The sequence below is a fragment of the Hemibagrus wyckioides genome, linkage group LG20, assembly GCF_019097595.1.
Source record: "Hemibagrus wyckioides isolate EC202008001 linkage group LG20, SWU_Hwy_1.0, whole genome shotgun sequence".
Classification (NCBI taxonomy): Eukaryota; Metazoa; Chordata; class Actinopteri; order Siluriformes; family Bagridae; genus Hemibagrus; species Hemibagrus wyckioides.
The window spans coordinates 19,908,934-19,922,344 of NC_080729.1; the positions used below are offsets into that span (position 1 = coordinate 19,908,934).

The window sequence follows — 13,411 nt, forward strand, 5'->3', positions numbered from 1 at the left end:
AAGCCAAATGGGGATCAGTGTGCATATTTTATAGCCACGAAGGAGTTGAAAAGCGACCCCCCCTCCTCCCTCCCTCCCTCCCTCCTCCCACTCATCCCTCCATCCATCCATCCATCTCAGCCAAAACGCCGCCGCGGGATAAAGGGCGCATGGGGAACGCCAGTCCATTCACTTCCAAAAAACACTGCGGGGAGAAAAGTAAATGTTTAGCAAAGCACCTTCTGTCCGAGGGAATTAAACCAATTCCCACTTGGCCCCCTGATCAAGCGCACTTAATAGGCTGCACAGGGAGGGAGGGAGGGAGACGGGGGGGTACGTTCAACAACACCGCCTAATATCTGTTTAATAATATTTAATAGCCAAAATGTCTGCTTAATGCATTTAATGCGTTTCCCACCCCCGTAAAGAGGCGTGTATAGGCAACGCTGTGGGTCTCAGTGTGTGCGTGTGTGTGTGTGTGTGTGTGTGTGCATGCAGTCTGTTTTACTTCTTTAGTTCTTGTCATCATATTGTGCAGTAATTATAATAATAATAATATTAATAATAATAATAATAATAATTAAACATTCAAAATAGACCAATTATCTGCATATATTATTGTAATAAAATGTACAATAATAATGATAATAATAATAATAATAATAGCCCAAATTTCTATAAAAAAGTAACAACTTATTTTATTTTCATTTTATAATTAGAATGATAATAAGGTTATGAAAGCTGATCCCTTGTTTTTAATATTCAATTATCTAAATTTAATTATCACTACATTTTAAACAGATTTTAACAGATTTATTCATTAAACTACTTTATTAAATAGTAAATCAAATTACTGCATAAATTAAACAAAAAAAAACCCCAAAAAACAAAACAAAACAGGGAAAATGTGATCGAACCTTCAAAAATATCGGGACAATCTCTTTAAATGCTGGAATTTAATATACTAAAAAAACATTCAATAAAATTTTTATTTATTAAATAACTTCCTTTATTAAACTGAATTACATAATTCAACCAAACAAAAAAAATGATAGAATTTGTTTATTTATTTAGCGATGATGAAATTGAAGATTTTTTGTTTGTTATTGTGGGCAGGATGATGTTTTGTGATGTTGGAGTAAAAATTGTGAAGCAAAATGATGATGAAAAGAAAAACTCTTAGGGAAAAAAAATTTGGGGGACATGGTCATTGAAAAATATCTTCTTCTTATAACTGTTGTTGTTGTTATTATTATTATTATTATTATTATTATTATTATTATATAATATTATATATTAAATATAACACCACTTCTATGACTAATAATAATAATAATAATAATAATAATAATAATAATAATAATAGTAATAGTGTTATATTTAATTTATTAATGAATTTAACATAATCCTCAGTGTTCAGGTGATAACAGACCGCAGTAAATTGTGTCCTAATGACCAGCAGGTTGAGATATCAAATCCCACAGAGCCGCGCTCCGGTCCATGACCATCAGCAATTCTTCTAGATTTTGTTACGAAATAATTTGAATGATTATAAATTTAAAAACATACATTAAAAGGAATATGAAAATGAAAAGGAACGTTTCCACCCTCGTTGTCAGAGTCATGATGAATCGGACGCCTGGAGGAGGGAATCAGCAGCGGGGCCGCTCCGTGTTATTTTTAATCTGATAACCAACTCCGAAATACATCCATGTGCATTAGTGAGGAAAAAGTCGGCTAAATCCGACACCTCGCCGTGTCCAGCGTCTGGGGACACAGCAGCAGCCTCACGGCTCTTAACACCAGCAGGTGGAGATTTACTTTTTTTCCTCCTGACTAATGTCCAGTGCCGTGAGATACGCCGCTCTGTCCAGTGCCTGCATGCTAATACATATCTAATACATATCTAATCGTTCCTCCAGGGTTTCATCTTAAACCTGACGTGACTACAGCAGGGGGTCACAAACTTTTTTTTTTTCAGCTCGAAAGCCTTTAGAGTGAGAAAATATCTCCACCGAACCACTTCGGACTGCAGCACTGATTTATTTTAGGGACATCATCCATACAGACGCAATAAAACCCATCAGGTTTCCCTACAAACTCCGTTACAGGGTTTAGTTAGATTTTGATTTTTTTTTCACACACAGGAACAAGTTGCACTGTTTTAAAAGCAATTTTTATATAAAAATGAATGAAAAAGGAAATTAATATCATCAGAATTTGTGCTTTAGATTTGATTATTCAATAATAATAGTAATATTAATAATAATAATAATTATAAAATATAATTATAAATTGAATGATAGTAAAAAAGAAATAAGCATGATATTATTGTTGAATTATTATTATTATTATTATTTATTTTTTTTAATGCTAAAAATAAATTTCAAAATATAAAATAAATTCCATTTCCAATTTTTTATGTAATTTAAAAATCCAATATTCCCATTATTATTATTATTATTGTTATTATTATTATTATTATTATTATTATTTTAAAATGCTAAAAATGGATTTCAAAATATAAAATAAATTCTATTTCCAATGTTTTATGTAATTTAAAAATCCAATGTTTCTATTATTATTATTATTATTATTATTATTATTATTATTATTATTATTATTATAAATGCTAAAAATAAAGTTAAAAATATAAAATACATTCCATTTCCATTTTTTACACAATTGACATGTCTAATAATCCTAAAAATTAAACACATTTTTTTTTTACAATATTAAATATTCTTCATCTTATGGCTTTAAATAAACTCGTCATTTATTTTTAGCACAATCAGATCTTCTGAAAAAAAAAAGATAAATAAATAAAAAAAACCTAAAACGACTAAACGGATTAGTTACAGTAATTTAGCTGAAAGCATAAAGTCACATTCCATTAGCTAAACAAGTGCTAATTGCAGCAATTACGTTCTTTTACACGACTAATGGACCGTAATGAGGCGTAATGCGATATTAATGAACAAACCCTTCTTCCCAAAATGCTGTGCAAAGCAAAGGAAATGCTAATATTAATGCTGCTTATGACATTAAACCGACTCATTAATTAAAGCACTGATGAGACCGGTGCGTTAATTAATCCATTAAGTCATTAATTAGCCCAAGATGTTGAGGACGCGGCTCGTTATTCGCTCGTCTTTCTGACGAGATTCTGAAGGGATGATTCTAATTACACTTTTAATTTGAATGATCCATTTTTCAATCCGTCCAGAGTGGGAGGAGTTTCGCTTCTGTCCTGAGAGAGACCTCAGCTTTATTACCAATCAGGTCATGTGGGAGAGGCGTGTTTCTGCTCATCTTACTGCTCTAACACACACACACAAACACACTGTAACATAATGAAGTGTGTGTTAGGTTTATCAATTGTTAGCTCTCTCTCTCCCTCCCACACACACACACACACAAACACACACACAGAGTAACATCATGAGGTGTGTGTTAATAAGTTTATCAAGTGTTTCTCTCTCTCACACACACACATACATACACACACAGAGTAACATCATGGAGTGTGTGTTAAGTTTATCAAGGATTTTGAACTGGTGCTGTAAATAAACTACTAGAAGCTACTCTTTTGCGTGAAGACTCACAGTGTTCTTTTTGTTTGCAGACATCAGGTGCAGACATGCAACACTACGGCGTGAACGGGTATTCCCTCCATGCCATGAACTCGCTGAGCGCCATGTACAACCTCCACCAGCAGGCGGCTCAGCAGGCCCAGCACGCACCCGACTACCGGCCGTCCGTCCACGCACTCACGCTCGCAGAGAGGCTGGCTGGTGAGTGAGAGGCTCACTGTGACATAGCTCTAACATCTGGATGTTAACATCTGTACATACAGCCATGCTAGAGGCTGGTAGAAGCTTAATAAGGATGTTTGAGTGTCTGAAACATGAGACCTCAAATCTGCTTTCTGATCGTTTCTGAAGTAAAAACAACAAAAACCGTCATTAAGCATCCAAGCTCGATACAATCCGACTGTCCAGTTATTATAACATGTCTTTACTACTTGATCGCATACTTAATTCTCACAAAAACAACAAAAAAAGTAGGGAACCTGAAACTTTTTACTGAAGAATTCCCAATAAAATGCCAAAACGGTGCAAAAAAGCATTAGATTAGCTTTCTGCTAGCATGACAATGAGTCACGTTCTGTTGGGTAAACATCCTTCTTTTTTCTCTCTTCAAAAAACGGCTGCGCATTTCAAGACATTATCCTTGAGGCTCGTTACGGCTCTCAGCATCGTAAGCAGCGCCGGAGTCGCACGGCCTTCACCGCACAGCAGCTCGAAGCTCTGGAGAAAACCTTCCAGAAGACGCACTACCCAGATGTAGTGATGCGTGAGCGGCTGGCCATGTGCACCAACCTGCCCGAGGCGCGAGTTCAGGTCAGACGTCCTTCAAACCTGTCACCCTTTCATCAGTACACCATCCTGGGATGCACCTTTTCACTCTGTGTTTAAATCTTTCCGCATGATCAGGTGTGGTTTAAGAACCGGCGGGCGAAGTTCCGCAAGAAGCAGCGCAGCCTGCAGAAGGAGCAGCTCCAGAAGCAGAAGGATGCCTCACCTGAAGCCAGCGATAAAAGCGACCCTCCCTCTACCGTCAACCTGGAGAACCCGCTTCCTCCTTCGTCCACATCCTCTTCCTCCTCCATCGAGGCCGAGGGTCCTTCGGAGCTGAGCGTGGAGCTAAACGTCACCTCGGCCGAGCAGTCTGGGAGCGAGTCGGCCACGGAGGACAACGCAACCGACAGGGAAGAAGAGTTAAAGATTCATCAGGACGACATCAAGGTGGACAAATCCGGGAGTCTGTCCCCTCCCTGTAAACGTCTCAGCCCCAAACCAGGTGAAGGAAATGATATATTTCCACAAATATCCATAATATCATGTAATTATACAGTAATAAGTTTTATATAACACATTAATACTCTTTATAGTCTAGAATAAAACAACAGGGAGGAATGTTTAGTGTAAATGAACTTTTTCATTCGGAATTTAAGTCATACTCACATTGTTTGAGAGAATTTATTTAATGTGTCGTATGTTTTAGTGGTTAATCACCAGTGTAACCCCAGTGACTCCAGTATACCTGTTTCTATGCTTATGAATAGACCACAATAACCCAATTCTCTCAGTTTCTCTGTGATGATGTTTTTATGGCTTATGATTTAATGCATCGTTAAAATCCATAGCAGCCAGGAATAAATACAGGTCTTGCATTAAAGCACTGTTTAAGAGCGTTGTCATGGTTACACTCTGAAACTGTTGAATAGAATCAGGATTCCAAAGAAGTCATTTCCTTCCTGATGATCTCGGGATGTAAATTTCAGCACGTCCATTTTATTAGCTTTCAAAGCTTCGATCATGGCTACAGATACACAGCGGTACGTATGCTAATCATTGTTTAGTGTATATGAAAATGTGGCAGTGAGACCGACACAGAAAGGTGCTAAGATTTTTGAAGAACAATTCTCTTACATCCTGTTAGTTTCTCAGAGTATTAATGGCTGCATCAAAAAAAAAAAAACCCCACAAAATCCAGTGCGATTGATAATTTATTGCTCCTCCACAGCCCCGCCCACTTATTTCCTATTGGTTCACAATGCAAAATCGAAGCTCACGTCCTTTCCCCTTCGGTTAATCGGCTTTTCCAAAAGCAGAAATGCTTGTTTACATTTTTGCTAAATTTAACACACCATGTCCATGTTTTTCTTCCAGATTCACCCCTCGGCTCGCCGGCCATCACATCCGGGGCTAACGGCATGACCGGAGGCATCTCTCAGAGCCATTCGTACTCGTCGTCGCCGCTGAGCCTCTTCCGCCTTCAGGAGCAGTTCCGCCAGCACATGGCGGCTACTAACAGCTTGGTGCACTACCCGTCATTTGACATGGCCGCCCCGTCCTCCCTGCCTTACCTGGGCATGAACGTGAGCGTCCCGGCGCCGCTGGGTTCGCTGCCCTGCCAGTCGTATTACCAGTCCCTGTCCCAGCACGCGCAGCAGGTGTGGAGCGGTCCTCTGCTGCAGGCGTCCGCTGCGCTGCCCGGCCACAACAGCAAGACCAGCAGCATTGAGAACCTGCGGCTACGCGCCAAGCAACACGCCGCCTCACTCGGCCTCGACACCATGCCCAACTAATCACTAACTGCCACAAAACAGGACACGCTCGGCTGAACGAAACCATCCACATGGATCCTCAAAGACTGTCATTTCTGGGAATTTTTGTATTTAAGTTTTTCAAATGGAAAAAGACACATTTACTCTGATTTCTGGACTAGAAGTTACACCTTAGGAGAAGACACAATAACCTTAACCATGACACTGTATAGGAGGACATTTTATTTTCATATAAGGCTAATAGGGCAGAATTCTAACAAACTGTTTCACTGGATATGTAAGCAAAAAAAGCACCTTATAGTCCAGAAAAAATGGTAAATGTGATTTGAACCACAATCTGCTTACGATCCTAATGCTTTTTAATTTTTTTAACTCGTTACCGCAAACCTGCTTAATTGTAGCACTTTTTCCAGAAAAGCATGGCGTCCTGTGGGCTCGCCGGTCGTCCCAATTCAATTAGTCAAGTGCTCGAATTACACATTACATAATAATTCCGTACGTAACGTGTTCGCTAAAATGGCTGCCATGTAAAACCAGATTGCTTAATTAAATCTGACTAATTCACCTGTTTTATGGGCAGCGTTTAAACCGTGTTAAACCGCAAATGGCCGGATAATTAGAACATAATTTTGACGACTCCATATGCAAGGCTTTTAATTACATTTAGCCTTGGGCTGAGGAAAGGAATGCAATTACACTCCATGCAAATCATTTCACATCGCTGTATAGCTAACGCTCCAAGGGGAAAATAATTGCAACCGAAGGAAAATTCCTGTTTTTTCCCCCCTCCAGTGCATGTTAGCAATGCGGTGCGATTAGCCGAGACGGTGGATGCAAATTAAATACATTAAAACACGCTATGATTTATTTTTTATTTTCTTCTCCTGTGTTGTTAAAGTGACACCCATTAATACACAGAATTTTTGTCTTTCATTTAGGGAAAAATAAATTAAAAAATATACAAAGCTCCAAGCACTTCCATACACAGGAAGTCCGTACAGAAAGCACTTCCTCTTCTCGCCGTGTCTGTAAACTGTTTTGCTCTGTAAATTACACAAAGTCTTTTATCTATAAATGTTTACCAGTAAGGAAAATGTAAAAAGTTTTATGTTTTAGATGGAGAAGCCTCCTGCCTCCCGTGATGATTCTCGTAGCTGTCCGTTGTTGAGATTTGTACGAGGCGGACGCTATATTTAACCTTTAACAGTCTGCGCGTGTATATATATATATATATATATATATATATATATATATATATATATATATATATATATATATAAACATATAGACATATATATATCTATCGATGTAACTCCTCCAGTCGGTTTTCATTGTTGCTGTGGTCATGAAGTTTTACTCAGTCGCACTGTTTCCATCACAGTAAAGTGGTGAAGTCGTCGTGTACGCTGGTGCTGGCTAACAACAAATCTATTGTACCTTATACCTTTTTCTCTAGTACAACCGTAGGCTTGAGAACTTGTAAAATAAATCGTCAATAAAACCTTGCTTGAATATATCAAAACAGGTTTCTTTTCTTTTTTTTTTGTTACTATACACTAGAACTCACCAATACGATGTCACAGACTCATTTGCATATTCACTGCAAAATATCTTACTTAAAAAATAGTCACTCAGAATAGAACAGAATGAAATAAAATAGCAATCACAGCTAATCAGTTCTACTTAAGTGTTGGATTTGTGGCTCTTTTTCGAAGGATCCTGGCTACAAATATGCTAATTAGGCAACACTGATACTGCAGAACCAGCTAATACAATGCTCTGTAAATCTCCTCGTCATCTACATCTGAGCACTTCTTACTGTAGCTTGGCTTTACCCTTTGCTAACAGGCTAAATCACAAAGCTGGCATTTGCAATAGACCTAACAAGGTTAAACGAACACGAAAGAAGGCGAGAAATTCTGCTAATTTATCGATAAGTGTTAAATTGAACACTGTGAAGACTGTGCCTATATGTTAGCAGGAATATCAGCTTGTTCACTAGCATGATAAATATAGTTTAAAGGCCACTACGATTTTTTTAAAGGTCTGTATTAGTCATTGGTACTATCTTAAGGAATCCTAAAAGTTCCTCTAATGCTAATGTTTCATGGTTTATGACATTTATTTGGAATTTATTAAGTTGTTAATTATTTCAAAAATCACAACCTATCTATAATTTAGCATTCTATCTATTCTATCTGAGTCTCTATCAGTTGGCTAACTAAAGGCTAACTCACACACTAGCATGAGAAGATTATGTAAAGCTCACATCCTATTAGCTAGCTAACTCAGAGAATGTTTAAACTAGCATTCTTTAAAAATTTGAAGCTAAAATGATTTTTATAAACTACTTCAGATGAAGGCAAACAATAAACTAAGCTATGGATGAAATTCAACTTCTAAACTAGCATTCTACAGAAAGTTTGCTAACCATGAGCTAACTCCTGGAAAAGTCCTTAATGTGGATATGAGGTTTCTCAATAACAAGATAAACCAGGATTCTTGCTAACTAGCAAAATCAGCTTTTTGCGTAATTTTATTGGCTAAAACTGCTTCTTCATAACAAAATAAAAGTCTAAATTCTAATCTAAATAACTGGCAAGTCTGATATTTACATCAGGAAGAAATAAGAGACACAATTTGTGAGTGATCTTGTTAGCGCATGAGTCAGCAATTTGCTTGTGAACTATCAAAAACTAACTCGCTCCCTGGAAGCTTTTATAATCGGTCTACAAAATCAATTCTGCAGTTTGTTATTGCACATTCTAAATATTTGTTTAAAAAAAATTGTAAAAACTTTAGCTTCCTGTAACCTGTCTGAAATTTTTCTCGTTTCGTCGTGTAATGGCACTTTTTAATGGATTATCGCTAACTACAGCTAGAGCTTGCTAACGTGTGTAAATGCAGATCGTTTAAACAGCTTGAGTACAGATTATACAGTGCTATCTGCGTATTTGTCCGGAAGAACAGGAAGCACCGAGTGCATGGAAACGATTGGAGAACAAGAGAAAGACGATGTTGGAGGAGAAGAGGAACAAGGTAATCTCATGAAATAAAATCGGTTTGGGGACATAAGCCATCCCCCGATGAATAAGCGGGCCATTATGCTGAAGAATGACGGCCCGGGGCTGTGATTATGCCGCTATTATATCTTAAACAGCGTGGTTTGTCAAAATGCATAAGCCCTTTGCTCCCCATAAAGAAGCTCTCCCTTCGGTGTGTATTTTACCAGAGGCTCGATGCTGCCTCCGCGATGCCCTTGCCACGCTCGCTAACAGGCGCTTTAAATACAGCAGATTTAAACAGGACGTAAAATATTCAGTCAATTTGCGAAGAGGCGAAATGTCATCATCCGTATGACCGAGGGCGCTAAATATTCATACGATTCCGGGCCGGTTCATTCGCACGTACATGCTTCAACAGCACCGGCTGTACAGATAAACACTTGAGAAGGCAGCAGATGCCCGCGAGGCCAGTGTTACAGATTGTAATATGGTAATAGAGGTCAAGGTCAGCGCTGTCTTGTTACTGGTCCTGTGTTCAGAAGAAAAAAAATACAGTACAGTAGAATGCTTACAAATGCTACATCTACGCTAATCCAGATACATTTGAAAACATTGTTTTCATCTAAAAATGCTCCGAGTCACATTATCACTTTCAGTCGTTTCCTAAAAGTTGTTCATCCACACAGAAATGTCACAAAACGCTCACGTACTTGTACTGCGGATGAGTGAAAGGTAAGTTCGATTCCACGCTTTGCATCATTTCCGCCTGGCATTTATTTACTTTCCGGAAATGTCACAACATGTCGAGAAAATTAGCTGAATTGGTCACGTGACTAAAAATGCGTCATCGTTTTCGAAAGCCTCCATTTCCACAGTCCACACTGCAACGCAAAAAAACGTTTTCAAATTTATCCACTTTGGAGAACGTTTTCAAAAAAGATTAAAAACGCCATCTCGGTGTGGACGGAACGCCAAAATGGATAGAAAAATATGCGTTTTTAAACAAAAACCTATTAGTTTGGTACCTTTAGTGCAACAGAAACTTTCATGGATGTTAAAGGTTCTTTGTAGAACCATAAACCCTAGAAGAACCGTATCTTTAGGGGTATGACGATGTTGTCTTACAGCGGGTTTGCCAAGTCTACTACATAAAGCTAGTAATAAAAAAAATTTAACACCTAAATCTTTTACTTCTGAAAATAAAACCTGGAGTATTCAAAATTAAATAATAAAAAAATAAATGTTAAAACTCTTAGATTTTCCTGTTCTTGTGAGAACATTTGGTCCATAAGAGGAGATCAGATCACATACACACCTATACACACACATATTCAAACACTCACTCACAAACACACACCACACACACACACACGACACATGTACACAAATACACACTCACTCACAAACACACACGTACACACAGCACACATGCACACACATACAACATGTACACACAAACCACACACACATACTCACACACACACCACATGTGTACACAAACACTCACACACCACACACACAAACACATCAAACATGCACACAAACACACATGTACACACACACACACACTAACACACACGTACACACACATCACACACAGCTTGCCATATAAAGAAACACTTGACAATAAAACCACACACCAAGTAAATCTTTTAATTAATAAACAACTTCTTTTGCCTCGGTGTCTGACAAGTGGACACACACACACACACACTCACACACAAAAACACAATGGCCCTTGAGCATGCCCAGCACAAAAATCACAGTGTACCATTCAATCACTCCCTCCCTTTCTCCGGCTCCCTCCCCTTCCTGTGGAGCTGTAAAGGTTTTAGGTGCGTGGAGAATGAAAGCTGCCAGCGTAAGGAACCTGCTCCATTGAGGAAGTGACAGGAACTGCCAGAATATGATCCTAATCCTCTTCTCAGCATTCTCTTAGCCTGCTGGCATTGCAGTTTCGCCGCGGACTCTCCGGCCTGTGAACTGGGCTAAATCCCTCTAATAGTGCATTGCCCAGATACACATCAAAGTGCTCATGGAAACCAACACGGAGGCCCTCGCCTCGCGCCCCCACGCCAATCCGCCGGCTGGAGTTAGCCTCTACGGTCCACAACAACAACAAAACACTGACCACCTTTTACTCCTGTGCTAATAATCCCTTTTCTGATGATGTCAGCACTCCTGATATTTATTCGGCAATAACTGCCTTCAGCTAACGAGGGTTTGCTAATTGCTAATTTACATAATATAATCATAATCTATCATTATAATTTATTATTATTGTAATTTATAATAATCACATTTTCCTGTCCTGTTTCTCTGCATGTGCGATTGCTAACTTCGGAGGGATAGCAACTAGTGGTGTGCAAATAGCTAATAGGTGAAATCTCTGTTTTCATCTAAGGCACGCTGTAAACTTCTAATAAAATCTAAATAAAACTTTTAAAATAAAATCATTCGTGGTTCACTTGCTAATACGTTTAGTGTCATGTTGTTTAAGAAAAATTACCCCTAAAAAACGTCTTATAGCACTTAACTTTCTGTATCACTTAAACATAGACACGTCATATTCACGTCCGATTATACAGGAGTCACGTTTAATGCCTGAGAAACAAGTTACTTCCTATTGTCACTTATATTCTAGCAGCGATAAACACACTCGCTCCTTCACCAACATCCTTTATGCTTGAAATTTATACAAATTAAAAAAAAGAAACAAACACACACACACACACAGAGCTTGTTATATTACTAAAAAATTATAAACTCCAACAAAACTTCAGCGTCTCAACATGTACACACATGCCACCCATGTACACACAAACCACACACACACACCACCCATGTACACACAAACCACACACACACACCACCCATGTACACACAAACCAAACACACACACCACCCATGTACACACAAACCAAACACACACACACACACCACCCATGTACACACAAACCAAACACACACACACACACCACCCATGTACACACAAACCAAACACGCACACACACACACCACCCATGTACACACAAACCAAACACGCACACACACACCACCCATGTACACACAAACCAAACACGCACACACACACCACCCATGTACACACAAACCAAACACACACACACACCACCCATGTACACACAAACCACACACACACACCACCCGTGTACACACAAACCACACACACACACACACACATCACCCATGTACACACAAACCACACAAACACACACACACATCATCCATGTACACACACACCACCCATGTACACACAAACCACACATACACACACAAACACACACACACCCATGTACACAAAAACCATACATACACACTCACACACACACCACCCATGTGCACACAAACCAAACACACACACACACACATCAACCATGTACACCAAAACCACACACACAAACACACACACACACCACCCATGTACACACAAACCACACACACACACCACCCATGTACACACAAACCACACACACAAACACACACACACACCAGCCATGTACACAAACCACCCACACACAAACACCACCCATACACACAGAAGACTCCAGCGTCTCAACACGTACATGTTTTTAATCCGTGTACGCCGAGTGTCTGCCGTGCGACCCCCTGCAAACAATATGTTACCATAGAAACTGACATAATAATCTAATCTTTACCCTAATCTGTAGCTGAACAACCGTCTGAAAAATGAATCGACCAATCAGAATCGAGAATTCATCAGCAGAGCGGCAGAAACATTACCAAAATATGGAGAGTTTAACCCAAACTTATTTCTAGTAATGTCTCTTGGGCGTTAGCGTTAGCATTCCTGACAAATACCCGTGCAGCAAGAGAGAGAGAGCGGTGAGGAGGGGGCGCAGAGGGGGATTGTGGGTCGTGACAACAGGTGATTGAACTCGGCTGCGAGAGGTCGCCCTCTTTATTCCCAGCGGCCCTTTTCTGATTCGCTTCTTTTCCCTTTTTATCCCACCGTTATCGCAAACCCACTTAATCCTCTTAAAGCCGAGGAGAAGCTCTTTTTTTTGCGGGGGGGAGCAGGAGGGAGGTGGCGGCAGCACTCCAGCGCCTGTCACCGAGGTGCTGTTTCAGTCACACGTAATTACGCATCAATGCCGCGCTACACATCGCTTTTCAAAGGGCACAGGGCATTGTGGGTAAGTGGAAGGAGGCCAGGCCTCGGAGTGAATGCAGTGTGTACTCTCACGGATTAAACCCTCACTCCACAGTAGTGAAGAGAAATCTCGGAAACCAGCAGGACGAGATCGTCACCGAT

At 39.5% G+C, this 13,411-nt stretch overlaps 1 protein-coding gene across 1 annotated transcript in view; it reads left to right on the forward strand.

Moving 5' to 3' along the window:
* Positions 1-7,320, forward strand: part of dmbx1a (diencephalon/mesencephalon homeobox 1a) — an 11,038-nt gene extending 3,718 nt beyond the window's left edge. Inside the window, exons 2-5 of the mRNA XM_058418861.1 lie at positions 3,605-3,773; positions 4,204-4,382; positions 4,476-4,842; positions 5,715-7,320. Of these exons, the coding sequence (XP_058274844.1) occupies positions 3,620-3,773; positions 4,204-4,382; positions 4,476-4,842; positions 5,715-6,133 (1,119 nt within the window). The 5' untranslated portion in view covers positions 3,605-3,619 and the 3' untranslated portion in view covers positions 6,134-7,320. The remainder of the gene's footprint in view (positions 1-3,604; positions 3,774-4,203; positions 4,383-4,475; positions 4,843-5,714) is intronic.
* The last annotated feature ends 6,091 nt before the right edge of the window (positions 7,321-13,411 follow it).